The 25,434-nt window shown below is 42.7% G+C and overlaps 1 protein-coding gene across 3 annotated transcripts in view; it reads right to left on the bottom strand.

The window, feature by feature from the left end:
- CRACR2A (calcium release activated channel regulator 2A) overlaps window positions 1-25,434 on the bottom strand; it is a 185,065-nt gene that overhangs the window by 81,294 nt on the left and 78,337 nt on the right. For all 3 annotated transcript variants that reach the window (XM_040439253.1, XM_040439260.1, XM_040439267.1), the window contains exons 4-5: window positions 20,335-20,524; window positions 4,766-4,912 (exon numbers count right to left, since the gene is read on the bottom strand). In XM_040439253.1, coding sequence (XP_040295187.1) covers window positions 4,766-4,912; window positions 20,335-20,524 — 337 coding nt within the window. The remainder of the gene's footprint in view (window positions 1-4,765; window positions 4,913-20,334; window positions 20,525-25,434) is intronic.

Here is a 25,434-nt window from a genome sequence, read left to right as displayed (position 1 = left end):
ACAATTGGGAGTGAAAGAAGACATGTGAATGTCACCTTCGTAAATACATTACATATCTAAAAATGTATCATTCAATAAAACTCAATTGACCAATGAGACACTGGCCAACTAAAGTACTGGTGTGGATCTTGTGTGTTTTCCAGATTTCCAAATAGCTCAATATCCTTTAGATTCCCATGAAAATGTCTTTGAAGTGTAAAATTATTTAGATCACCACCCATCATTGCAGTGAAGAATGGTCTTCTATAGTGGTGCGCCTCCAAAAGAAGAGACCAAATTGAAAAATTGTCACACAAAAATCTGGTCTAGGTCTTCTCAAAAAGATGGCCATTTGGAGAGGTTGTATTAGATGTTTTTTTTCCTATAGATGAGAAAGTTCTTTGTCTCATGGATAGTGAACCACTATATTTGAATGAAATTTATTGTGTGAGAACTGTCTTCGCTTTTACTTATGTATTTATTTGCTCTTGACATGCTTCTTCAGCTCTTGGTGGCTTTCTTCAGATTTATTCCCCAGTATATGGTCAACCATTAGCTGGTAATAGCTAGGAGGGGCCAACAGGAGATGATAAGAAACGACATGTTCCTCACAATCACAGAGGTCCCAGCAGTTAAAGCCTTACTGATAGGATATTGATGGCATAACCTAAATAGCTCTCTATATATGCTAATCAGTCTAGGGAATCACCTTTAATACTTAATAATTGCTTAACGGATATTCCCATCTCAGCTATTCATGGAGGAGTTTGAGGAAACATCTGAAAGAACTGTGCTCAACGGTTTTATTTTATAGAAATAGATTGGAGCTACACTGTACACAGCAAGCTTTGCTGTTTCCGTAGCTTCCATTCACTTTGATGGGATTCATGAAAACAGAGAAGCACAGTGAGCTATGCTGTCTCCATAACTCCAACCACCAGATAAGATAGGTGTCAGATCAGGGCCACCATCAGGACATTACTAGTGGTACTGCAAAGGCCCAGGACTCTGACATTGGCAGCCTCATTAATATTCACATGAGTGCCGTGAATATTAATTAATCATTGTCTCTCTCTCCATATGAGTTTGGGGAAGGGCCCTCTCCCAGCACAAACATTTTTACTAAAGAAACAAATTTACAGGTCTTTGAGGGAATGTGAACCCCAGACCTTCTATATGGCAGCAGGAAGATATACCATTACACTATAGACCTACCATGTTAGAACGATAAGATTTTCTATTCTTAAAGATCATCTGTCATCATGATGATGTCACGAGGGTATCAAGAGCCACGTCTGACTCCGTTATACCCGGGGTCAGGAAGTCGCAGCGGGTGGCTGCGCGCTCTATATCTAAAGATCACGTTATTTCTTAGTGATTGTTTTCTGTGTTTGCCTTGCTATCCTTTTTGTCTCTCTCAGGGATCCGTAGCTTCTCCTCCTCAGCTGTTTCTTGTCTGCCACTCCCTACCTCCTTATATTCTCCCCTCACACTTCTCTAGTTGCCAGTTATAGAGCTTCCTGCCTGGACATCTATACTGACCCACTGGAGTGGTTAATCCTGGTTGTCGTTCCTGAGAGCTACCCTCCGGATCCCTGTTGGGCTTATTGCTGTCTCCTGTTGTCGCCCACCTGGGAATATATGTTGAGTCTGTGTTGTCTGTCCTCCCCTTGGTGTTTTCCCTTAGAGTTAGTGGTGCGGACTAGTGTTCCCATCGCCCTGTTCACTACCTAGGGCTCAGCTCAGGGAAAGCCAGGGCTTTAGGCACGTGATCGGCGTACGGGTGAGGAACCCGTCTAGGGACGTCAGGGCAGCCAGGTGCCAGCCGCCAGGTGAGTCAGGGGTCACCATCTTCCCTCTCACTTGGGCAGGGCCTTCCTCGTTCCCTCCCTCTGTGTCACGTATGTGATAGCCACGCCGACCGTGATAGATGAACCCTATTAAACCAGGCCAGTAAGGTTGATCATGCTGATTAAAATGACACCTTTCTTTTGACTTTATGTTGATCTTGCCAACAGAAGTGATTTAAATGAAGAGGAAAAAACATTTTTGTCATTTGTATTTAAGTTGGTTACCAATGTGTTCACTATACTGTAGAAGTTATTATGATTAGAGTGATACCAAATACTGTTTTCTGATATTTAATAGTAAATATTTATTGTAATGGGTTTTTCTCCATTATATTTTTGTAACATCAACTTTGATACATTTTACATAAAATAAAAAGTTATATAAAAGTTAAATTTTTCTGCTATAACTTTTAAAAGAGAATGTATTTGAAAGATACATACTGGGAATTGAACCCCAGACCTTTTGTATCGGAGGCAACAGCAGCCTTAGGCTACTTTCACACTGGTGTTTTGGTTTCCATTTGTGAGATCTGTTCAGGGATCTCACAAGCGGTCCAAAATGGATCAGTTTTGCCCTTAATACATTCTGAATGGATAAGGATCCGCTCAGAATGCATCAGTTTGGCTCAGTTTCGTCTCTATTCTGCTTGCAGCGTTTTGGTGTCCGTCTGACGAAACTGAGCCAAACGGATCCGTCCTGACACACAATGTAAGTCAATAGGGACGGATTCGTTTTCACTGACACAATAGACAACGGATCCGTCCCCCATTGATTTTCAATGGTGTTCAAGACGGATACGTTTTGGCAATGTTAAAGATAATACAAACGGATCCGTTCTGAACGGATGCAGATGGTTGTATTATCTGAACTGATGCGTTTGTGCAGATCCATGACGGATCCGCACCAAACGCGAGTGTGAAAGTAGCCTTACCCACTAGAGTATAGAAGGGTTCTTTTCAAGCATAGACATGTTTGTGCCTAAATAGCATTTTTTTTCTTCACATGTATAATGTTAAATAAATGCTACATAATAGCTACTAGACATAGAAAATTCAATTCAAACATCTGAGTTTTTCTATAAAGGCAACAGCCTTACCCAGTACTGTATGGAAGGGTTCTGTAGTTAGTGTAGGATTTTTTGTGTCAAAATAGTATTTTTTTTCTTCACAAGCATAATATGAAATAATACTAATATATAGTAGTTACTACGCACAGAATTCCAATAAATTTATAAAAATTCTATTAAAACATCAGAATGTTCTTACACAGTATCGGTAAGGCTATTGCTGGCTATTCAGAAGGGCTGGGGTTCAATTCCTAGTACATACCTATCAAATAATTTTTTTTAGTAAAGGTTATGGGAGAACTTTAATTTTCCTACTTTTCTCTTTTATTGTTATGAAAAAGAATAATGGAGCAAAAACCATTACAATAACCTTGTTTTTGTAATATACTATTTAATATCACAAAACAGTAGATGGTATCCCTGTAAATGTAATAACCCGTACAATATAGTGAACACATTATTTATGGTGATCAGTAGAGATCAGCAAAGTTTTGAATAATTTGGTTCAGCAGTGTCACCAAAGTTCACAGAGAAATTCAATTAGTTACTAATTAATTGTCACAAATTGTTATAAATCAGCTATACCCAAGCCACTCTGCCTTACTATACAGCCACACGGAGTGGCAGTGCTGTGGGCAGGTTGCGGCCATGATGTGGTAAAGAACCGCATGACCAGTTAGCCTGCAGCTGCCTTTTATGTAATAATGAAGCCCGCACTGTACAGTCGGTCTTCATTGTTAATGGCCGCGTGGCATTGCGTTGCTGGTATGGGATGGGGCTGGTTAGGTGGGGGCACAATATGCTAATTATTGCTGTTCTGGCCTTTAATCTCCTGCAGGTTATTTGACAGTAAACACAATATGAATCAACTCTGGTATACCCACTTCCTCAACCCCAGCGCTCTCCTGCCTTACAGATGGGAGCCCTTCTTCTGCCATCTGCTTTCCCTCCTTTTCCACATCATCTAATATTAATGAGAATATGTCTCCTCCTCTCTCTGCATCTTGCTGACTTTTCTAGGACATGGAGACTTTGAAGGATGAGTCGGAAGAAGTTAAGCCCGCAAAAGATGAGGATGGTCAGCATTAAGACCTGTCCCCCCTAAGGCACGCTGGCAGTGAAATAATAAAGGCTTCCATCTTATTGGTATTGAATTACATATCTTAGTTTACAGCTGATGTAGAAATAAGTAAATGTAGGAATAAATAAATAACACTGATGCAGAATAAGTCTTTCTTTACTGTCCCTGCATTCTCCTTGCACTCTCCTTGCACTCTCCCTGTTCTCTCCCTCACCAATATTCTTCTATTAATCATTTTCAACAACACTGTCCCCAGCACATGAGAGATTGTTACGGTGGGGTTTTATAGGGCAGTGACATCATAGGGAATGGCTACCTGCGGATTAGCTGGCTGCATGGTATTATGGGTAATCTTGTGTTCCTAGGCTTGTCTCCTCTACCCTTGGTTTCGCTTTGTAACATGTGCAGCCGCCACTTTAGGAAAACCTGATTCGTTACCATGAAGGGCGAGGAAATTCAGATTTGTTGCGAATCGAAGTTTTCCTAAACTTTGAACCAAATTCCGCTCTAAATGCTTGGCTTTGCTCAACGCTAGTGATCAGTAAACATCAGAAATAAAAATTATGCAAATCCCCCTCCCCCCCCCCCCCCTATTTAACTCATAATAAAAGCTGACATAAATTAAAATCTTACTGATGTGTATGGTAAAATGGCTTGAAGCAAAACAAAAAGTTATGGCTATGCATTTGCCTGTTCTGGGCCCCAAAATTCCTGATGGCAGCCCTGGCAGAGATGGACATACTCTTTTAACTCATCTGTCCATCCATTCATTTTTTCAGTTTACTAACTTTTTGAGTGCACACTCCATTTCATTCTTTTCCTCATTGGCTTCTTGAAGTTGTGAAAAGACTCTGGTGAGGAATTCTTCAAAACTTGGAAGCAGATGAGGTTCATCCCTTCTTAAATCCATCCACAAGCGTTTTATTTTATTCTCACTGCAATAAAGAGGATTTCCTTGTGACTTTTGAGCTAGGTGACCAAATTGAAAAAAAAAAGGGTCATTCCACTGATTAAAGCTGCTTTCACTCAGTCAGTGATCGGTCAGTGTTTGATCAGTGATTTCCATGAGCGATTGTGAGCCAAAACCAGATACGGGTCCAACACAGAAGAGGTGCAAATCTCTCCATTATACCTTAGGCTACTTTCACACTGGTGTTTCTGGGTCCGTTTGTGAGATCCGTTTCAGGGCTCTCACAAGCGGCCCAAAACGGATCAGTTTAGCCCCAATGCATTCTGAATGGATAAGGATCCGTTCAGAATGCATCAGTTTGCCTCCGTTCAGCCTCCATTCCGCTCTGGAGGTGGACACCAAAACGCTGCTTGCAGCGTTTTGATGTCCGCCTGACGATGCGGAGCCAAACGGATCCATCCTGACTTACAATGTAAGTCAATGGGGACGGATCCGTTTTCACTGACACAATATGGTGCAATTGAAAACGGATCCGCCTCCCATTGACTTTCAATGTAAGTCAAAACGGATCCATTTGCATTATCATGAACAAATTATCATGGTAATGCAAACGGATCCGTTCTGAATGGATACAATCGTTTGCATTATAGGTGCGGATCTGTCTGTGCAGATACCAGACGGATCCGCACCTAACGCAGGTGTGAAAGTAGTCTCTGTGTAGGCTTCCCTCCTGGCATTGGTTCACAATCACTGATAAAACACTGATTGTGTGAAAATAACCTTAGGCTGTAAAACATTCAAATTCGCAGCAACCCTTGAAAATTTGCAGTTTTCATGGCATAATGGAACTTGTAGTTCCACTTCAGCTGAAGCACCACAGGTTGCAGAACTAGGATGTAAATGTACAAGACATACAGGGAGTGCAGAATTATTAGGCAAGTTGTATTTTTGAGGATTAATATTATTATTGAACAGCAACCATGTTCTCAATGAACCCAAAAAACTCATTAATATCAAAGCTGAATATTTTTGGAAGTAGTTTTTAGTTTGTTTCTAGTTTTAGATATTTTAGGGGGATATCTGTGTGTGCAGGTGACTATTACTGTGCATAATTATTAGGCAACTTAACAAAAAACAAATATATACCCATTTCAATTATTTATTTTTACCAGTGAAACCAATATAACATCTCAACATTCACAAATATACATTTCTGACATTCAAAAACAAAACAAAAACAAATCAGTGACCAATATAGCCACCTTTCTTTGCAAGGACACTCAAAAGCCTGCCATCCATGGATTCTGTCAGTGTTTTGATCTGTTCACTATCAACATTACGTGCAGCAGCAACCACAGCCTCCCAGACACTGTTCAGAGAGGTGTACTGTTTTCCCTCCTTGTAAATCTCACATTTGATGATGGACCACAGGTTCTCAATGGGGTTCAGATCAGGTGAACAAGGAGGCCATGTCATTAGATTTTCTATTTTTATACCCTTTTTTGCCAGCCACGCTGTGGAGTACTTGGACACGTGTGATGGAGCATTGTCCTGCATGAAAATCATGTTTTTCTTGAAGGATGCAGACTTCTTCCTGTACTACTGCTTGAAGAAGGTGTCTTCCAGAAACTGGCAGTAGGACTGGGAGTTGAGCTTGACTCCATCCTCAACCCGAAAAGGCCCCACAAGCTCATCTTTGATGATACCAGCCCAAACCAGTACTCCACCTCCACCTTGCTGGCGTCTGAGTCAGACTGGAGCTCTCTGCCCTTTACCAATCCAGCCACGGGCCCATCCATCTGGCCCATCAAGACTCGCTCTCATTTCATCAGTCCATAAAACCTTAGAAAAATCAGTCTTGAGATATTTCTTGGCCCAGTCTTGACGTTTCAGCTTGTGTGTCTTGTTCAGTGGTGGTCGTCTTTCAGCCTTTCTTACCTTGGCCATGTCTCTGAGTATTGCACACCTTATGCTTTTGGGCACTCCAGTGATGTTGCAGCTCTGAAATATGGCCAAACTGGTGGCAAGTGGCATCTTGGCAGCTGCACGCTTGACTTTTCTCAGTTCATGGGCAGTTATTTTGCGCCTTGGTTTTTCCACACGCTTCTTGCGACCCTGTTGACTATTTTGAATGAAACGCTTGATTGTTCGATGATCACGCTTCAGAAGCTTTGCAATTTTAAGAGTGCTGCATCCCTCTGCAAGATATCTCACTATTTTTGACTTTTCTGAGCCTGTCAAGTCCTTCTTTTGACCCATTTTGCCAAAGGAAAGGAAGTTGCCTAATAATTATGCACACCTAATATAGGGTGTTGATGTCATTAGACCACACCCCTTCTCATTACAGAGATGCACATCACCTAATATGCTTAATTGGTAGTAGGCTTTTGAGCCTATACAGCTTGGAGTAAGACAACATGCATAAAGAGGATGATGTGGTCAAAATACTCATTTGCCTAATAATTCTGCACGCAGTGTATACATTCCCATTTATGATATCTTGCATTAAAAACAACACTTGAGGCTTTTACAATACTGATAATATAAAAATGTGCAACATTTGTAGTTACTAGTAGCAGTGGCAAATTACAATAGGGACGTTCGGGTCTGCCCAACACCGACCCGAACGCCCACATACTGCGGCGGGGCACGGGAGTGCATAGCTCCCTGTCCCATCGCCGATCACGATGGGAGGGACTACTATGTGAGGGGCAAATTACTATATGGGGCTGTGTGGGGCCAAATTATTATGGGAGGGACTACTATGTGGGGGCAATTTACTATGTGGGGGCAAATTATTATGGGAGGGTCTACTATGTGGGGGCAAATTACTATATGGGGCAGCGTGGGGGTAAATTAATATGTGGGGGCAGTGTGGGGGCAAATTACTATATGGGGCAGTGTGGGGAAATTGCTATGTGGAGACAAATTACTATGTGGGGGCAGTGTGGGGGCAAATTACTATGTGGGCGCAGTGTGGGGGAAACTATTGTGTGGGGGCAGTGTGGGGAAAATTGCTATGTGGGGACAGTGTAGGGAAATTGCTATGTGGGGACAGTGTGGGGTAATTACTATGTGGGGACAGTGTGGGGTAATTTGTATGTGGGGACAGTGTGGGGAAATTGCTATGTGGGGACAGTGTGGGGAAATTGCTATGTGGGGACAGTGTGGGGAAATTGCTATGTGGAGACAAATTACTATGTGGGGGCAGTGTGGGGGCAAATTACTATGTGGGGGCAGTGTGGGGGAAACTATTGTGTGGGGGCACTGTGGGGAAAATTGCTATGTGGGGACAGTGTGGGGTAATTTCTATGTGGGGACAGTGTGGGGAAATTGCTATGTGGGGACAGTGTGGGGAAATTGCTATGTGGGGGCAGTGTGGTGGAAATTACTATGTGGGGCAGTGTTGTGGAAATTACTATGTAGGGGCAGTGTGGGGCAAATTACTATGTAGGGGAAATTACTGTGTGGGGGCAAACTACTATATGGGGGCAGTTTGGGGGAAATTACTGTGTGGGGGCAAACTACTATGTGGGGGCAGTTTGGGGGAAATTACTATATGGGGGTGTTGCTATTGGGGAGGCACTGTAGGGACAATTCTATTATTTTTGGGGACACTATACAGGGATTATTGCCTGGAGCACAATAGAGGGTGGTATTATTACTCGGGGCACTCTAGGGGACATTATAGCTGCTGTGGACACTATAGGAACATTTGGGGTAATTGATCAAACTGGTGTAAAGCAGAACTGGCTTAGTTGCCTATAGCAGCCAATCAGATTCCACCTTTCATATTTGACAGCTCTTTTGGAAATCCAGTTTTACTTTACACCAGTTTGATAAATGACTCTAATTATGTCTATTAGGGTCACTATTTTTTCAGTAGTATAGTACCTTGGACATTGGGGAGCAAAACGGACACAGTATTGGGAGTGGCAGCAGGATGACACTGTGGGGACACCAGGATGAGGAGGTTGATGGAAAAATTGAGAAATCTAACGTGTCTGTGTTACAAACTGTAGAGACGAGATGTGGCTGAAAGAATTTGCCATGGTGGTCTGGGTCAAATGGAGGAGAAGAGGAAAGAGAAGGTCTACATGACAGGAGATGTCACTGTATGTAAGAGGTATGTGGTGCTGTATTCTCCTCCATGTCTTTTTTATTATAATTATATGTGTATTAAATTTGGCGACCAAATTTTTCAGTTTAGGACCCAATTTGGTTGTTTTTTTTTAGTCTGAAGATGTCATATGGCCTAGGAAGAGACTGTGGCGCTCATCAAGCACCGCAGCCTCTTCATACAAAAAAAAACTAAACTAAAATGGAGGGAGGGGCCCAAGTTGGGTAGACAGCCCTGGGCCTATCATGCACTTAATCCGCACCTGACTAGTAGTATATACATGTTACTTTAGAAATCCCGCAACCATGAGCTCAGCAGCAAGGATTTAAACCAGTATGTCTCCCCAGAAAAAGCGACGAGGTAGAGAAGCTTTTTCATAGAGAATGACTTGTGGACCTGCTGGTGACTGATAATAGTATGGTATCGAACATGGCTGAAAGGAAGTAACTTGTATCAGAAACTAGAATAAAACAGCAGAGTTCAGAATATAAAAGCAGCACACATATATGCATGAGCTTTAAAGAGTCACTGCACTTTCACACAATTTAATTTAATAGAGAACGGTGTAAATAGCAAATTTCTAAATCACATCATTTAAAAAATATGCCTACATCCACCTAAAAAAAGTCTGTAAAGTCATGGCCACTAGGGGTCTCTCTTCCACCTAATTTGCAGTCCACTGCCTGTTGTCAGGCAAGATCTGTCGCTGGTAACAGAGATTGAGAAGATGGCTGAAAAAAAGTGGGACTTGTCAGAGCGACTCTAGCTGAGATCCTGAGCCTAATAAAATAACTGCTTTTAAACATCACAAGAGCCTCCTGCTTTTCTGTAACTGTGATGTATCCCTCCTAGAATAAAAAAAACATAGTGGGAAGCAAAGGAAGTGAGATCACTGTATACAGTATTGGCAAAGGGGACACACCCACTGTTTCTGAGAGAAAGTTATCTAGCTGTGCAGGTGCAACAGGAAATAATATTGCTGAAAGAGACTTTAAGGATGTTCTCTCAAACTTATGATTGCACAAAGATGCACAGTCATTATGCAAACTTTTTCTTGAAAACTCAGGTATGCTTTAAAGGTAGTCTGTCACCTAATCTGAGCCTTTTAGACTGCTCAGATCAGATTATAGACTCCTGTGCCCTTATTACAATGGTACCTTTATTTGTGCTGTCCCTCCCGGAGATCTTCCAAAAAAGACTTTTAAAACTTATGCTAATGAGGTTCGGCAAGTGCCCAGGGGCGGCGTTACTGCAACAAGAGCCCAGGCCCATCGGCGATGTGCCCAGAAAACCACACCTATTTCACCCCTCTGGCCCACAATTGTTTGGCCGCTGCTGACAGCGACATACTTGCAAGCATATATACCATTTAATATGCTCAAGGCGAGTAGTAAATGACGGGGATGTGGCCGTGCTGCTGATGGTGCACACAAAGGCCGTGGCCCTGGGAGTGGTGAAACACACTCATCCACGATACCTAGCTTCATGTCCCAGTTTGCAGGGCGGCGCAGGACACCACTCTTGAAGTCACACCAGTGCGACCAGGTGGTCGGTTGGATTGCAGCAGATAATGCTTCCAGTCGGTTAAGCACCACCCTGTCTTCCACAAAGTCCAGTCTCAGTAGCCAAGAGTCTGGTCAACAGAATCCTCACCCTGATCCTCCTTCCTCCCACCATGGAGAGTCTTGGCAAACAAGTGATCCCACACTCGGATATTTCGAGGAGCTCCTTTCATCGCCATTCCTTGATTTGGGCCTCTCGCCAAGCCCGCTTGAAGAGGGATATGAGGAGATCTTGTGCACTGATTCCCAAACTCTTGAGCATCCACAGTCAGAAGAAGATGACGGTGGGGAACGGCAATTAGTGTTTCACGAGATGGAAAAGGATGATGAGACACAGTTGCCAATAAGTCAACGGCAATTTGTGTCTCAAGAGTTTGATGATGAGGATGAGACAAAGTTGCCAATAAGTGAGGTTCTTGCTAGGTCAAGTCAGGAGGATGACCAGAGTGAGGAAGTGGAAGAGGAGTGGTGGACGATGAAGTCACTGACCCAACCTGGGAAGGTGGCAAGCCGAGCGAGGACAGCAGTACAGAGGGGGAGGGATCCACAGCACCGCAAGAGGCTGGAAGAGGCAGTGGGGTGGCAAAAGGGAGAAGGCGGGCCACACCAAACAGACCCGCAACTGTTCCCCGGAGCACCCCCTTGCGGCAATCTCCCTTGCCAAGGGGTAGGTGTTCCGCATTTTGGCACTTTTTTGAGGAAAATGCGAACAATAAAAAAATTGTCATATAGCAACCTGTGCCGTACCAAAATGAGCAGGGGCATGAACACTATCAAGTGCAACCTCACCACCACTAGCATTATTTGCCACATGGCATCAAAGCACCCTAATAGGTGGGCCAAACGCCTGGGTCCACAATCAGTGTCTGCGTGTCACACCACTGCCTCCTCTTCCCCTGTGTTACATGCTGGCCAATCCCCTGTCCAAGACGCAGGCCTCCGGCCATTCACCTGGAACTTCGCAAGCACCATCAGCTAGCACATCCACTTCTGTGTCCCAGCGCAGCGTACAGATGTCCTTACCCCAGGCCTTTGAACGAAAGCGCAAATACCCAGCCAACCTACCCACAGGCCATAGCACTAAATGCGTACCTTTCCAAATTGCTGGCCCAGGAAATGTTGCCATTTAGGCTTGTGGGCACTGAGGCTTTCCACAGCCTGATGGCGGCGGCCGTCCCTCGTTACTCAATCCCCAGCTGCCACTATTTTTCCCGATGGGCCGCCCCGCCTTACACCAGCATGTGTCCCGTAACATCACCCGTGCCCTGACCAACGCAGTTATTGGGAAGGTCCACTTAACGACTGACACATGGACAAGTGCTTTTGGCCAGGGACACTACATTTCCCTGATGGCACACTGGGTGAACGTTGTGGAGGCTGGGAGAGAGTCGTACCCTCACATTGCACAGGTGCTATCGACACCATGGATTGCGGGCCCTACTTCCATCAGGATTTCCGCCACCACCTACATTAGTGGCTACAAACCCCCCCCCCTTCTCCTCCTCCACCTCCTTCTCCACCCACCTCTGAATTATCATCTTGCAGCACCAATGTCACGGCCATGGCTATGACCGTGACTCCTCAACCGCATGCGGTTGTCAGCGGTTTAGTTTGATTGTCAATCACAGGTGAGGGCTGTGGTATTTGCCTCACCTGTGGTTGCCGCTGGCAACGGTATGTATGTGGCAGCATAGCACTCTGAGCTGTATTGTGGCAGCTTGCTATGTTGTGCATGCGGTTGCACCTAGCAATCTTTCTGTTAGGTGTGTGTGTATGTATGTCTGTATACACTCTGTGTTTTGTGTGGTGTGCACTTACATCTTCTCCTCACTGTGGTTGCCCGTGGCAACGTTTGGTCGTTGTGTGTACATGTGGTGGCAGTGTCCCGGCCTTCGGGCTGACTCCCCGGACATGAGTGCCACCCATGTCGTTGCCTGCGGCAACAGCCACAGTGTGTGTGTTGTTTGGACACTTCTCCTTTTAAGTGTGTGTTTCCCTTCTTTGGTGCTGGAAGGGTTAACTCCCTTCCCAGTGTGTTTGTGTTTCACTGGCTGTGTCCGACTGTGGGGTGTGGCTTCTTGGCCTATATAGCCTCACTGTTTTCCCAGGGCTGCAGGTTGCTTCAGCCATGCTTAGCTGTAGCAGCCTCCTGTGTTTTATACCTGCCAGTGAGAGCCACCCCTGTGGTCATAACCATAATGTCACATTTAAGTTTATGTCTAGTTATGTGTGATGTCTATTTGATGTTTCCTTGTGATTTTGTGCAGCTATGGATCTGGGTCCCTGTGTGGGGATGCGTTGTGATCTGCACCCTGCCAGCACAGGGATCCAGTCAGCAAGGCTGTGGCAGGTAGGTGGAACTCCTTGTTCACCTGCCATATCCATAGAGCTGTTTATGTTCCCCCTTTTCCAGCAGCTTGGCCATTGAGACTCCTGCTCCTCCGTGCCTAGGAGGAGTGGGTTGTCTTACCCTGCTCCTTAGCCCAGGGACCGGACGGAGGGTAAGTCAGGGCTCCTAGGTTCCTGCGCATGGGTCCTCCTACCTTTAAGGTCGGCCCATGCAGATAGGAGTTAGGGTCAGGTTAGGGATGCTGTAGGAGGTGACCTGCTCCCTAATCCTGTTATCCTGGCCGAGCAGCCATTACATCATCCGGCATCGCACGGCTGAGGATTTCCCCCATCCTCAGCCGTGACAACCAATCAGCCATCAGTCAGTAGCTGGAATCAGTGTAGCACTGCAGTGGGGAAGCTGCAACAGGCCGTGCTGAAACTAATTTGCTTAGGTGACAAACAGTACACCGCCGTAAAGCTGTGACAGGGTATAAGGCACCAGACTGAGCTGTGGCTCTCGCCACTCAACCTACAGCCAGGCATGGTTGTGTCTGATAATGGCCGTAACTTGGTGGTGGCTTAGGAGCTTAGCAAGCTCACACACATCCCATGCCTAGCCCACGTGTTCAACTTAGTGGTTCAGCGGTTTCTCAAAACCTACCCCAATTTGCCTGAGCTACTGGTGAAGGTGCGCCGCATGTGTGCCCATTTCCGAAAGTCATCTACAGCTGGCACCGCTCTGGCAAAGCTGCAGCAGTGCTTGCAAGCAATTGCCAGCTCACCAACTGTTGTGTGACGTGAGCACGCCCTGGAACTCCACGTTCTACATGTTGGCCAGGCTTTGTGAGCAGCAGAGGGCAGTAGTGGAATACCAGCAGCAACATGGTCGTCACCTTTCCAGTCAGCTTCCGCTCTTCACAAGCGACGAGTGGGCATGGATGTTTGGCCTCTGTGAGGTTTTATGCAACTTTGAGGAATGAACACAGATGGTGAGCGGCGATGCCGCTATTATCAGCGTAACCATCCCACTTCTGTGTCTACTGAAACGCTCGCTGCTCACAATGAAGGCCGACGCTTTGCATGTGGAAGAGGTGGAAATGGGGGAAGACAGTACATAGGGTGATAGCGAGACCACCCTCAGTTCATCTTCTCAGCGCGAATTGGATGATGAGGAGGAGGAGGAGCAGGAGACGGTTGCCTCTGCTACAGAGGGTAGTACCCATAGCAGGTTTATTCCATCTGTTCAGCGTGGATAGGCCGAAGAGCATGAGGAGATTAAGAGTCATCCTGAAATCTTGTCTGTTGGGACTCTGGCACACATGGCTGACTTTATGTTATGCTGCCTTTCCCGTGACCCTCGCGTTATAAGCATTTTGGCCAACACCGATTACTGGTTGTTTACCATTCTCGACCCCCGCTACAAAGAGAACTCAACTCTCATTCCTGTGGTGGAGAGGACTAGCAAAATGGTGCAATACCAGAAGGTCCTTGTGGAAAAATTGCTCCAAAAATTTCCAGCTGACAACGCTGGCGGCAGAGTACGTAGTTCCTTGGGGAACTGAGGAGGGGAGATGAGGGGAACACACAGCAGTTCCAACAGAGGCAGGGCAACACTCTACAAGTCCTGGGACAGTTTCACGACACGCTGACAGCACCCTCACCCTGATGCGCGGCCTAGTGTCACAAGGAGGGAAAAGTTTTGGAAGATGGTGAAGGAGTACGTAGCAGACCGTGTCAGCATCCTCAGTGATCCCTCTGTGCTTTACTATTGGGTGTTTAAGCTAGACACGTGGCACGAACTGGCGCTCTATGACATGGAGGTGCTGGCCTGCCCTGCTGCCAGCATTTTGTCAGAGCATCCGCCTGTCAACTCAAAATGCTGACAGGTCGACTCTTATCAAAATGAACAAGGCCTGAATTGCCCCTGATTTCTCTACTCCACCAGAGGAAAGCGGCTGATTATAAAGGCACTTTAAATGTGGCTTTTATGGTGTATTGAATACACTGTATTCCCATGCACCCCTTCCACCACAAAAAAGGGTATATGGTTCAATCTTCCTTTTCTCGTCCTCCTCCTCCATCATATTAACATGCTTATTAGTCTGCCCTCGCTCCTAATGTTTTAGAGGGTCAGCTCAGCAGCAGACCCTCACCCCTAATGTTTAAGAGGGTCACAAGCGTGTGTATGATGCCCTCCTTTATGTGTAATAAAGGGTGTATTGGAGTGCCGGTTACTTGTAATTTTTGGCAGCCCTTTCACATGCATAGGCTTTATCAGTGTAGGAGTCCCACTACCTGAACAATTGTACCACAATGTGAATGAGGTCCTCCATTATGTGATATACAGGTTGTATCGGAGTGCCTCTTCCTTGTAATTTTTGGCAGCACTTGCACTTTATATACAAGTAAATATACAGGAAAGAATGTTTCCTAACAATTTTTCCTCTAAAATCGATTTTATCTTCGGTTTGGTGCGTATTATTGTCAGTCTGTAAAAGTGGCGTACTACTTGGACAATATCGTTCCCAGCAGCGACCTGGGAGTCCAAGATGCATCCAGACATCCTCCACATGCTGTTCCCGAACCATTTCAGTGGTGTTTTCATAAATTTCTGACCTTTTCCTGTGAACCAGACAGCCTCCCCTCTTCAGAACAGGGGGTGCTTGGTTTAATGCTCTGGTTCTCCTATTGACTTCCATTGTGCTCGGGTGCTCTGTAGAGCACCCGAGCATCCCAAAGTGTTCTACTCGAGCACCCGAGCACTTTGGTGCTTGATCAACACTAATAATAATACGTCACAGAACAGGAAGAGGTTCAATCAATGTCAAAACATTAGTATTAAAATGACAAACACTTGTAATATGCTTATCTCACATGAGAGGTTCAAAGGGCAGGGATGATTGTGGAATCAGTAGCTGCCCATCCCAAACACCTACTAGGGTCAATTTCATAGAAAGGCAATTTACTTCCTAGTAACTGGTGGGGGGAAACCCACACAAACATAGGGACAGCATACAAACTCCTACAGATGTGGATCATGGTCAGATTTGAAACCAGAACCCCAGTGCTTCTAGGCAACATATAAGTACATTATACATCATGAAGTTGCATTGGAATGGGAAAACTTTGCTCACAATATAGGTTCCATTTCCATTTTACATTCATCTCCTACTGCCTAAGTGACTTTGTTCCTATAATTGCACATCTCATACTTTCTACACAACAGGCCCGTATAACAGGCTACTCCTGTAAAATTACTTGTATTATGTAGAACAAGAAAACACTTCCTGACCCTTGTGCTAAATAAAGTAAATTACGCATTTGCTATGGAAATAATTTTATGTAATGATTGTGAAAGCAATAATGTGTTCTTTCAAATGGTCAAAAAATGCCTGGTCTATTCCCTGCTTGCCGTTGGGTCGTTATGAGGGTTTGTGTAATTGCTGGCTCACAAATTATCCAGCATTGTAACAAACTGAAAAGTTTCATATTTAATTAGGGTCAGACCGACTATAATTGTTACCCACAGTTTAATTATGTCATGATTACAAAATAAAGTACTTTCAGGCAGCCACCAATTGAACTGAGACCGGGAAATGGTCAGTTTATGACTTAAAGGGGTTGTCCTACAAAAAATATTCTACAGTTTTCAAACCAGCCCCTGGATCTGACTTTTGTAATTGTATGTAATTAAAAATTTAGTTTAGCCATTGAGTTATTCAATAAAATCTATCTGTGTAGCGCCACCTGCTGTTTGCTCTTTTTCTAATTTCTCTGTCCTGCTTCCTGAGATGGAAACACATGATCAGTTCCATCCTTCAACTGCTACCAGCTGCAGCAGAAAGGACATGCCCCCTAAGAAAGTGCACGCCTCCTAAGCTGCCAGCTTGAAATAAATATAGAAGAGCAATTGGAGCAATGAATGAGGAGATCTCTGGATCCATGTGAGGTACAGGGCAGGTTCTAAGTTTGTTGGAAAGAGATCATCATGTTCTACATGATATCGGATTTTCATTTGTTACATTAATCAAGGGAGAACCCCATTATAGGGAAGGTTCAATTTCTAAAAAAAAATTCTACCATTCAATTGTATCTAAATTGAAAAATAAAGTAACTAAGCATTGCCCAGCATAGTACTTAGCAATAAATGAGTATTAGTCTGTAGGGAGTAACAGGACACTAATAGAAATGTCCTCTGTAGTGGTCCTGCTTACATGGAGCACACTTAATCTTCAATCTCACTGGCATCTACACATTGGAATCAGCTCTGATCTGCACCACAGACATTTTAATACATATCTAATAAAAGTTACATTTTATTTCTTTCCAATTTCCCCCTCTTCTCCCCTATATGATTTCTAAATTGAGAGTTTTACCTTGATGGGCTGAACTGATACCCTTGAAGCATATGTTTTGGTGTTTTTTTTCAACTTTGCAAACAGTCAAAATTACACTGCGTGCAGAATTATTAGGCAAATGAGTATTTTGACCACATCATCCTCTTTATGCATGTTGTCTTATTCCAAGCTGTATAGGCTCGAAAGCCTACTACCAATTAAGCATATTAGGTGATGTGCATCTCTGTAATGAGAAGGGGTGTGGTCTAATGACATCAACACCCTATATTAGGTGTGCATAATTATTAGGCAACTTCCTTTCCTTTGGCAAAATGGGTCAAAAGAAGGACTTGACAGGCTCAGAAAAGTCAAAAATAGTGAGATATCTTGCAGAGGGATGCAGCACTCTTAAAATTGCAAAGCTTCTGAAGCGTGATCATCGAACAATCAAGCGTTTCATTCAAAATAGTCAACAGGGTCGCAAGAAGCGTGTGGAAAAACCAAGGCGCAAAATAACGGCCCATGAACTGAGAAAAGTCAAGCGTGCAGCTGCCAAGATGCCACTTGGCACCAGTTTGGCCATATTTCAGAGCTGCAACATCACTGGAGTGCCCAAAAGCACAAGGTGTGCAATACTCAGAGACATGACAAAGGTAAGAAAGGCTGAAAGACGACCACCACTGAACAAGACACTCAAGCTGAAACGTCAAGAATGGGCCAAGAAATATCTCAAGACTGATTTTTCTAAGGTTTTATGGACTGATGAAATGAGAGTGAGTCTTGATGGGCCAGATGGATGGGCCCGTGGCTGGATTGGTAAAGGGCAGAGAGCTCCAGTCCGACTCAGACGCCAGCAAGGTGGAGGTGGAGTACTGGTTTGGGCTGGTATCATCAAAGATGAGCTTGTGAGGCCTTTTCGGGTTGAGGATGGAGTCAAGCTCAACTCCCAGTCCTGCTGCCAGTTTCTGGAAGACACCTTCTTCAAGCAGTGGTACAGGAAGAAGTCTGCATCCTTCAAGAAAAACATGATTTTCATGCAGGACAATGCTCCATCACACACGTCCAAGTACTCCACAGCGTGGCTGGCAAGAAAGGGTATAAAAGAAGAAAATCTAATGACATGGCCTCCTTGTTCACCTGATCTGAACCCCATTGAGAACCTGTGGTCTATCATCAAATGTGAGATTTACAAGGAGGGAAAACAGTACACCTCTCTGAACAGTGTCTGGGAGGCTGTGGTTGCTGCTGCACGCAATGTTGATGGTGAACAGATCAAAACACTGACAGAATCCATGGATGGCAGGCTTTTGAGTGTCCTTGCAAAGAAAGGTGGCTATATTGGTCACTGATTTGTTTTTGTTTTGTTTTTGAATTTCAGAAATGTATATTTGTGAATGTTGAGATGTTATATTGGTTTCACTGGTAAAAATAAATAATTGAAATGGGTATATATTTGTTTTTTGTTAAGTTGCCTAATAATTATGCACAGTAATAGTCACCTGCACACACAGATATCCCCCTAAAATAGTTAAAACTAAAAACAAACTAAAAACTTCTTCCAAAAATATTCAGCTTTGATATTAATGAGTTTTTTGGGTTCATTGAGAACATGGTTGTTGTTCAATAATAAAATTAATCCTCAAAAATACAACTTGCCTAATAATTCTGCACTCCCTGTATAAATCTCCAACTATTTAGTGTTTACAGCTCCTTTGCGGACCTATGCATTTCCATGGTAACAGACTATAAACAAACCCAAGTTAAACATCCTATTATATGTCCCCTACTTCTCATTAAACTTATATTAAGGAGATTAGCAAGAAGTAAGGGATACATTGTTAGCAATATAACCAAGAGATCAGACTACACAGAGTTTGTTGTCTATTACTATGGCAACCTACTACAGCTTTCCATAGATCCTGCAGACAACAGTATATTTTAAGGCTCTTTGCAAAGCCTCCTTATTTTACATTCTGGAAAACTAAATGATAACTGTTAAATAACACTGACCGATAAACAAAAAAAAGATTACAAAGGTGGAACTAGAGATGAGCGAATTTCATGTTATGAAATTCTTTCACGCTTCGTTTACTGGTAATAGATGAATTGCGTTATGGATTCCGTTACCACGGACCATAATGCAATTCTATGACGGAATGCATAACAGAATGCCTCTAAAGGCCTAATAGAAGTCTATGGGCTGCAAAACGGATCCGTCCCGTTTCCATTATGCAGAAGAGGACTCCCCTGCATAATGTAAACCGGACGGATCCGTTATGCTGGCCATAGACTTTTATTATGACAGAATGAATAACGGAATGCCTCTAAAGGCGTTTCGTTATGCATTCCGTCATAGAATTGCGTTATAGTCCGTGGTAACAGAATCCATAACGCAATTCACCTTTTACTAGTGAACAAATTTCTAAATATGAAATTCTCTCATCTCTAGGTGGAACATCCCTTTAAATCAATGACTCGCTTCCTCATTAGAAGTCATTCTGATAACTATACAATGTTAACTTCAATCCACAAATACTCACCTAGTCTCCATTCCACTGTGGCTTCCCATCCAGCTCACTCACAGTGAGGTTGGTGTGCAGACATTAGTAAGTGACATCACTAACTGTACCCACTCACTCTATTCACTTACCCTGAGCTGTCTTCTATTAAAGGTGTCAGCACAGTCCTAAGGAGGCCATACACATTAGTGTAAAAACAGATAAAAATTGATGATTTCAAACAAAGCCAATGTTCATCAGGTCAAATTGATGATAAATCAATAATTTTAACCGACTGATGTCAGACCATCATTGTTTGAAAAAAAGTTGGCTATATTTGAAGTTTTTGTCTGATAGTTGGATGAAAGATCTTTCATTCAAAGAATGTTCCTAAAAAGATCTTTCAACCATCACCTGATTTCATTGAACATGTACGGGCAGTTTCAATGACTGAAATGGCCAATAAGGACTAAAATGTGTATTCACCAGATGATTGTTCAACTGATGTTCACCCATCAACCATAAGAACAAGTCCATTGGGCCATAAGATTTTACAAACCACTTTGAAAATTGAAGAAGCAATGATGTACTATACTCACTCCTCTAAAAATCTGTTTGCCCCCACAGAATCTATCAAGTTGTAGAACTGGGTGTTGACATCTTCCTCTTGGACATCTCGAGTGCTTTCTTCCCATTTTGTTTGATACATATTTTCAAACTCAAGTTGTGCCACAAGTTCCTCATGTGACATGTCCTTCATCTGCGTTTCTTCTCCATGTAAAAAGTGACCTAAAATATTTGAAAAAGTTAAGCTTTGATTAGAGCTAATAATTAGTGCAATGTAAATGGGTAATAGAGATGGTGTCTGATATGTCCTGTACTATGACAAATACAGTGGTATATCTACCATGCCGGAAGGGACCATAGTTATAGGGGTCCAGCAACAGATTGGTTCCCTGTTCACCATGATACTGTCATCCTGGCTACATGCAACCACCACTAGAGGGAACTCACTGCATACGAATTTGTACAGCTAACTTTAAAAGCATACTTCCATCAGCAGGATGTATTTTTATTAAACTTAATATTCATAGAAAGCATTCTTTTAAGAACTTTTGGCTGTTTTTATTTTTCATTTTGGTGGTACATTAGCATTGAAAATTAAATAGAAAGTATTGTACTTCTGTAGCAGTCAGCACAGAGAGATAAAACTCCTATAGACATAGGTAACCCATTATTAGTTTAGTACAGCTGTGAGAGAAACAAAAAAAACACCCATTTTGGGCAAAATACTTAATTTGTGGCTTTGTCTGCATCTGTCAGTGTGAAATTAAAGCGTTATATACTGCTGTCAAATTCGGTTATTAAAAAACACCCTTTTTGGGCAAAGTACTTAATATTGCAGACTTTGCTGCATTTGTTATTGTTAAAACAAGCTTTAACCCCTTAAGGACTCGGGCCTATTTCACCTTCTGGACTTGGCCATTTTTTGCAAATCTGACCAGTGTCACTTTAAGTGCTGATAACTTTAAAACGCTTTGACTTATCCAGGCCATTCTGAGATTGTTTTTTCGTCACATATTGTACTTCATGACATTGGTAAAATGAAGTAAAAAAAATTCATTTTTATTTATAAAAAAATACCAAATTTACCAAAAAAAATTAAAACATTGCAAATTTCCAAGTTTCAATTTCTCTACTTCTATAATACATAGTAATACCTCCAAAAATAGTTATTACTTTACATTCCCCATATGTCTACTTCATGTTTGGATCATTGTGGGAATGATATTTTAATTTTTGGGGATATTACAAGGCTTAGAAGTTTAGAAGCAAATCTTGAAATTTTTCAGAAATTTTCAAAAACCCAATTTTTAGGGACCAGCTCAGGTCTGAAGTCACTTTGCGAGGCTTACATAATAGAAACCACCCAAAAATGACCCCATTCTATAAACTACACCCCTCAAGGTATTCAAAACTGATTTTACAAACTTTGTTAACCCTTTAGGTGTTCCACAAGAGTTAATGGAAAATAGAGATACAATTTCAAAATTTCCCTTTTTTGGCAGATTTTCCATTTTAATTATTTTTTTCCAGTTACAAAACAAGGGTTAACAGCCAAACAAAACTCAATATTTATGGCCCTGATTCTGTAGTTTACAAAAACACCCCATATATGGTCGTAAACTACTGTATGGGCACACGGCAGGGCGCAGAAGGAAAGAAATGCCATACTGTTTTTGGAAGGCAGATTTTGCTGGACTTTTTTTTTTTACACCATGTCCCATTTGAAGCCTCCCTGATGCAACCCTAGAGTAGAAACTCCATAAAAGTGGCCCCATCTAAGAAACTACACCCCTCAAGGTATTCAAAACTGATTTTACAAACGTCATTAACCCTTTAGGTGTTCCGCAAGAGTTATTGGCAAATGGAGATGAAATTTCAGAATTAAAATTTTTGGGCAAATTTTCCATTTTAATCCATTTTTCCCAGTAACAAAGCAAGGGTTAACAGCCAAACAAAACTCAATATTTATGGCCCTGATTCTGTCGTTTACAGAAACACCCCATATGTGGTCGTAAACAGCTGTACGGGCACACGGAAGGGCGCAGAAGGAAAGGAATGCCATACGGTTCTTGGAAGGCAGATTTTGCTGGACTGTTTTTTTTGACACCATGTCCCATTTGAAGCCCCCCTGATGCACCCCTAGAGTAGAAACTCCAAAAAAGTGGCCCCATTTTAGAAACTACGGGATAGGGTGGCAGTATTGTTGGTACTAGTATAGAGTACATATGATTTTTGGTTGCTGTATATTACACTTTTTGTGAGGCAAGATAACAAGAAATAGCTGTTTTGGCACAGTTTTTATTTTTTGTTATTTACAACATTCATCTGACAGGTTAGATCATGTGATATTTTTATAGACCAGGTTGTCACGGATGCGGCGATACCTAATATGTATACTTTTTTTTTATTTATGTAAGTTTTACACAATGATTTCTTTTTTGAAGCAAAAAAAATCATGTTTTAGTGTTTCCATAGTCTGAGAGCAATAATTTTTTCAGTTTTTGGGCGATTACCTTGGGTAGGGTATGATTTTTTCGGGATGCATGTGACATTTTGCCACTATTTTGGGGTGCATGTGACGTTTTGATCGCTTGCTATTACACTTTTTGTGATGTAAGGTGACAAAAAATGGTTTATTTAGCACAGTTTTTATTAAAAAAAATTTACGGTGTTCATCTGAGGGGTTAGGTCATGTGATATTTTTATAGAGCCGGTCGATACGGTCGCGGCGATACCTAATATGTATACTTTTTTTTATTTATGTAAGTTTTACACAATAATATCATTTTTGAAACAAAAAAAAATCATGTTTTAGTGTCTCCATATTCTGAGAGCCATAGTTTTTTTCTTTTTTGGGCGATTATCTTAGGTAGGGTCTCATATTTTGCCGGATGAGATGACTGTTTGATTGGATCTATTTTGGGGTGCATATGACTTTTTGATCGCTTGCTATTACACTTTTTGTGATGTAAGGTGACAAAAAATTGTTTATTTAGCACAGTTTTTTTTTTTTTTTTTTTTACGGTGTTCATCTGAGGGGTTAGGTCATGTGATATTTTTATAGAGACGGTCGATACGAACGCGGTGATACCAAATATGTATACTTTTCTACGTATATTGAGTTGAAAAAATATACCCCTTTCTGACGGAAGTGTCTCTTTATTAGTTGTACCATCCTATATACATTTACAGTAGTTCCCTCTAAAGCTTGCATCTATATGTCAAAATTGTGAACCTAAAAACTAAATCAGACATCAAAAGAAAGCTCACCACCTCAGGATATACACCAGCGTGCGAGAAGCTCCCAGAGTAAGGTAAAAACTATGGGGTAAAGTAGAACTGGCTTAGTTGCCCATAGCAACCAATCAGATTACTCCATTCATTTTCCAAGGGAGCTGTCAAAAGTTAAAGATGAAATCTGATTAGTTGCTATGGGCAACTAAGTCAGGTGTACTTTATATGACCCCATATATATGCAGATTCAAGCACCACTGGAAATTAGCACTAGGTTATCTGCTCTGTATGGCCTCATGCACACGACCGTTGTTTTGGTCCACATCCGAGCCGCAGTTTTTGCGGCTTGGATGTGGACCCATTCACTTCAATAGGGCCGCAAAATCGCGGAACGCACACGGACGTCATCCGTGTTTTGCGGATCCGCAATTTGCGGACCACAAAACACACAACGGTCGTGTGCATGAGGCCTATCTGAGATTTTAATGCTGAATCCAATAAAAGTAATGTTTTAACAGGACATTGTGTGGCTCTGGAATCTGCATACGGTATGTATCAAAAAAAAATCTTTTAATTAATAATACAATCATTATTGGATAATGGAGCGGTACATTTGTCCTGTGACTTGTGGTGCCAAAGTATCAGGGGTGAATTGGCCATAGACCTTACAGGGAAACTTCCCGGTGGGCCGATACCTAGGGGGCTGCGTAGGCCCTCTTCGCAGCTGCCCAGTGGAAGTTTTTGGGGATGTATTTTGTGCTGCCGGCAGTATTTCTCGATGGACTGTGGTATTTGGCTCTGTTGGGGTGGTATAATGTGCCACAATATGGTATTGGTGGCCCTGCCTTCCATCAGATTGGACTCAACTGCAAAACGGGGACACTTTTAGTATTTTTTCCAGGGCCACTTTGAATTCGCAGTCCTCCCCTGCAAAGTATGCTTGTCATGTTTTGGGTGTTTTTTTTAAACATTTTGTAGAAGGCTATTGTTTGTCTGGGAGCCAGAAATGCCCGTAAAACTGTCAACATTTTACACATAGATTAATGAAGGCGCTATTTCTACAACCACACACTATAACCATAAAATGCAGAGTAAAAAATAATATAAGAAATATTTTTATGTGAGTGTGGCCAGTAATGTGCAGATGCCTTTAACATGTGACATTTTTATATCCAATTTACCACAAGAGAGACTGGCCAGGTGAGATGCCTTTCTCTGCCCTTTCTGTAAATGGTCAGAAACCTCTTCAGTCTCCAACAAATAAAAAGTGATACACTTAATAGAAGACAAACAATACTGCTGTGATAAAGTAACGCTAGCAATGCCCTACCAAGCCTGCCCTTTCAGGCAGAGAAACATAACTGGCTAATCAGCAGCCGGAGATCCCCTGAAATACTCTGCTTGTTCCACCAAAGTAGGTTGCGAGCTACATATGTAGTACCCCAGAGCGGGCACTACCATTCCTACGACCTGCTACTCTATCTAATAGGCTAACCAGTAATGTCATCTGTATATCTGATTCCAGGTCCTTTGATATTGTGCCTTAATAGTATTGCTATGTAACAGTTATTTGATGTATTTTATGCATTGTGCCTGGTTTACCAGCAGGTGCAGTGTGTCTGTCAGTGAGCTATAGGTAGGATGGAACTAACTATTCCATTCTTTTCCCCTCTTTGGAAGATGAATGGCGTCTTGCCTGTTGTGGGTGAGTTGAGCCTGAGTTTTGGTCTTAGCCAGAGGCTAGAGAAGTAGTGCAGTGCAGTCCTTCCTAGAAGCCTGAAGTTGTAGCTGAGACCCTGGAGTCTGTCAAAGTGTGGTCAGAAGCCCACCAGGCTGGACGCACAGTTCGCTCTTCCCCCCATTTGTAAGTGCCCTACTATACAGTACATTATAGTTTG

The sequence above is a fragment of the Bufo bufo genome, chromosome 1, assembly GCF_905171765.1.
Source record: "Bufo bufo chromosome 1, aBufBuf1.1, whole genome shotgun sequence".
Classification (NCBI taxonomy): domain Eukaryota; kingdom Metazoa; phylum Chordata; class Amphibia; order Anura; family Bufonidae; genus Bufo; species Bufo bufo.
Note: the sequence above shows the minus strand (reverse complement) of the source record. Positions and strands in the feature narration are given on the sequence as shown.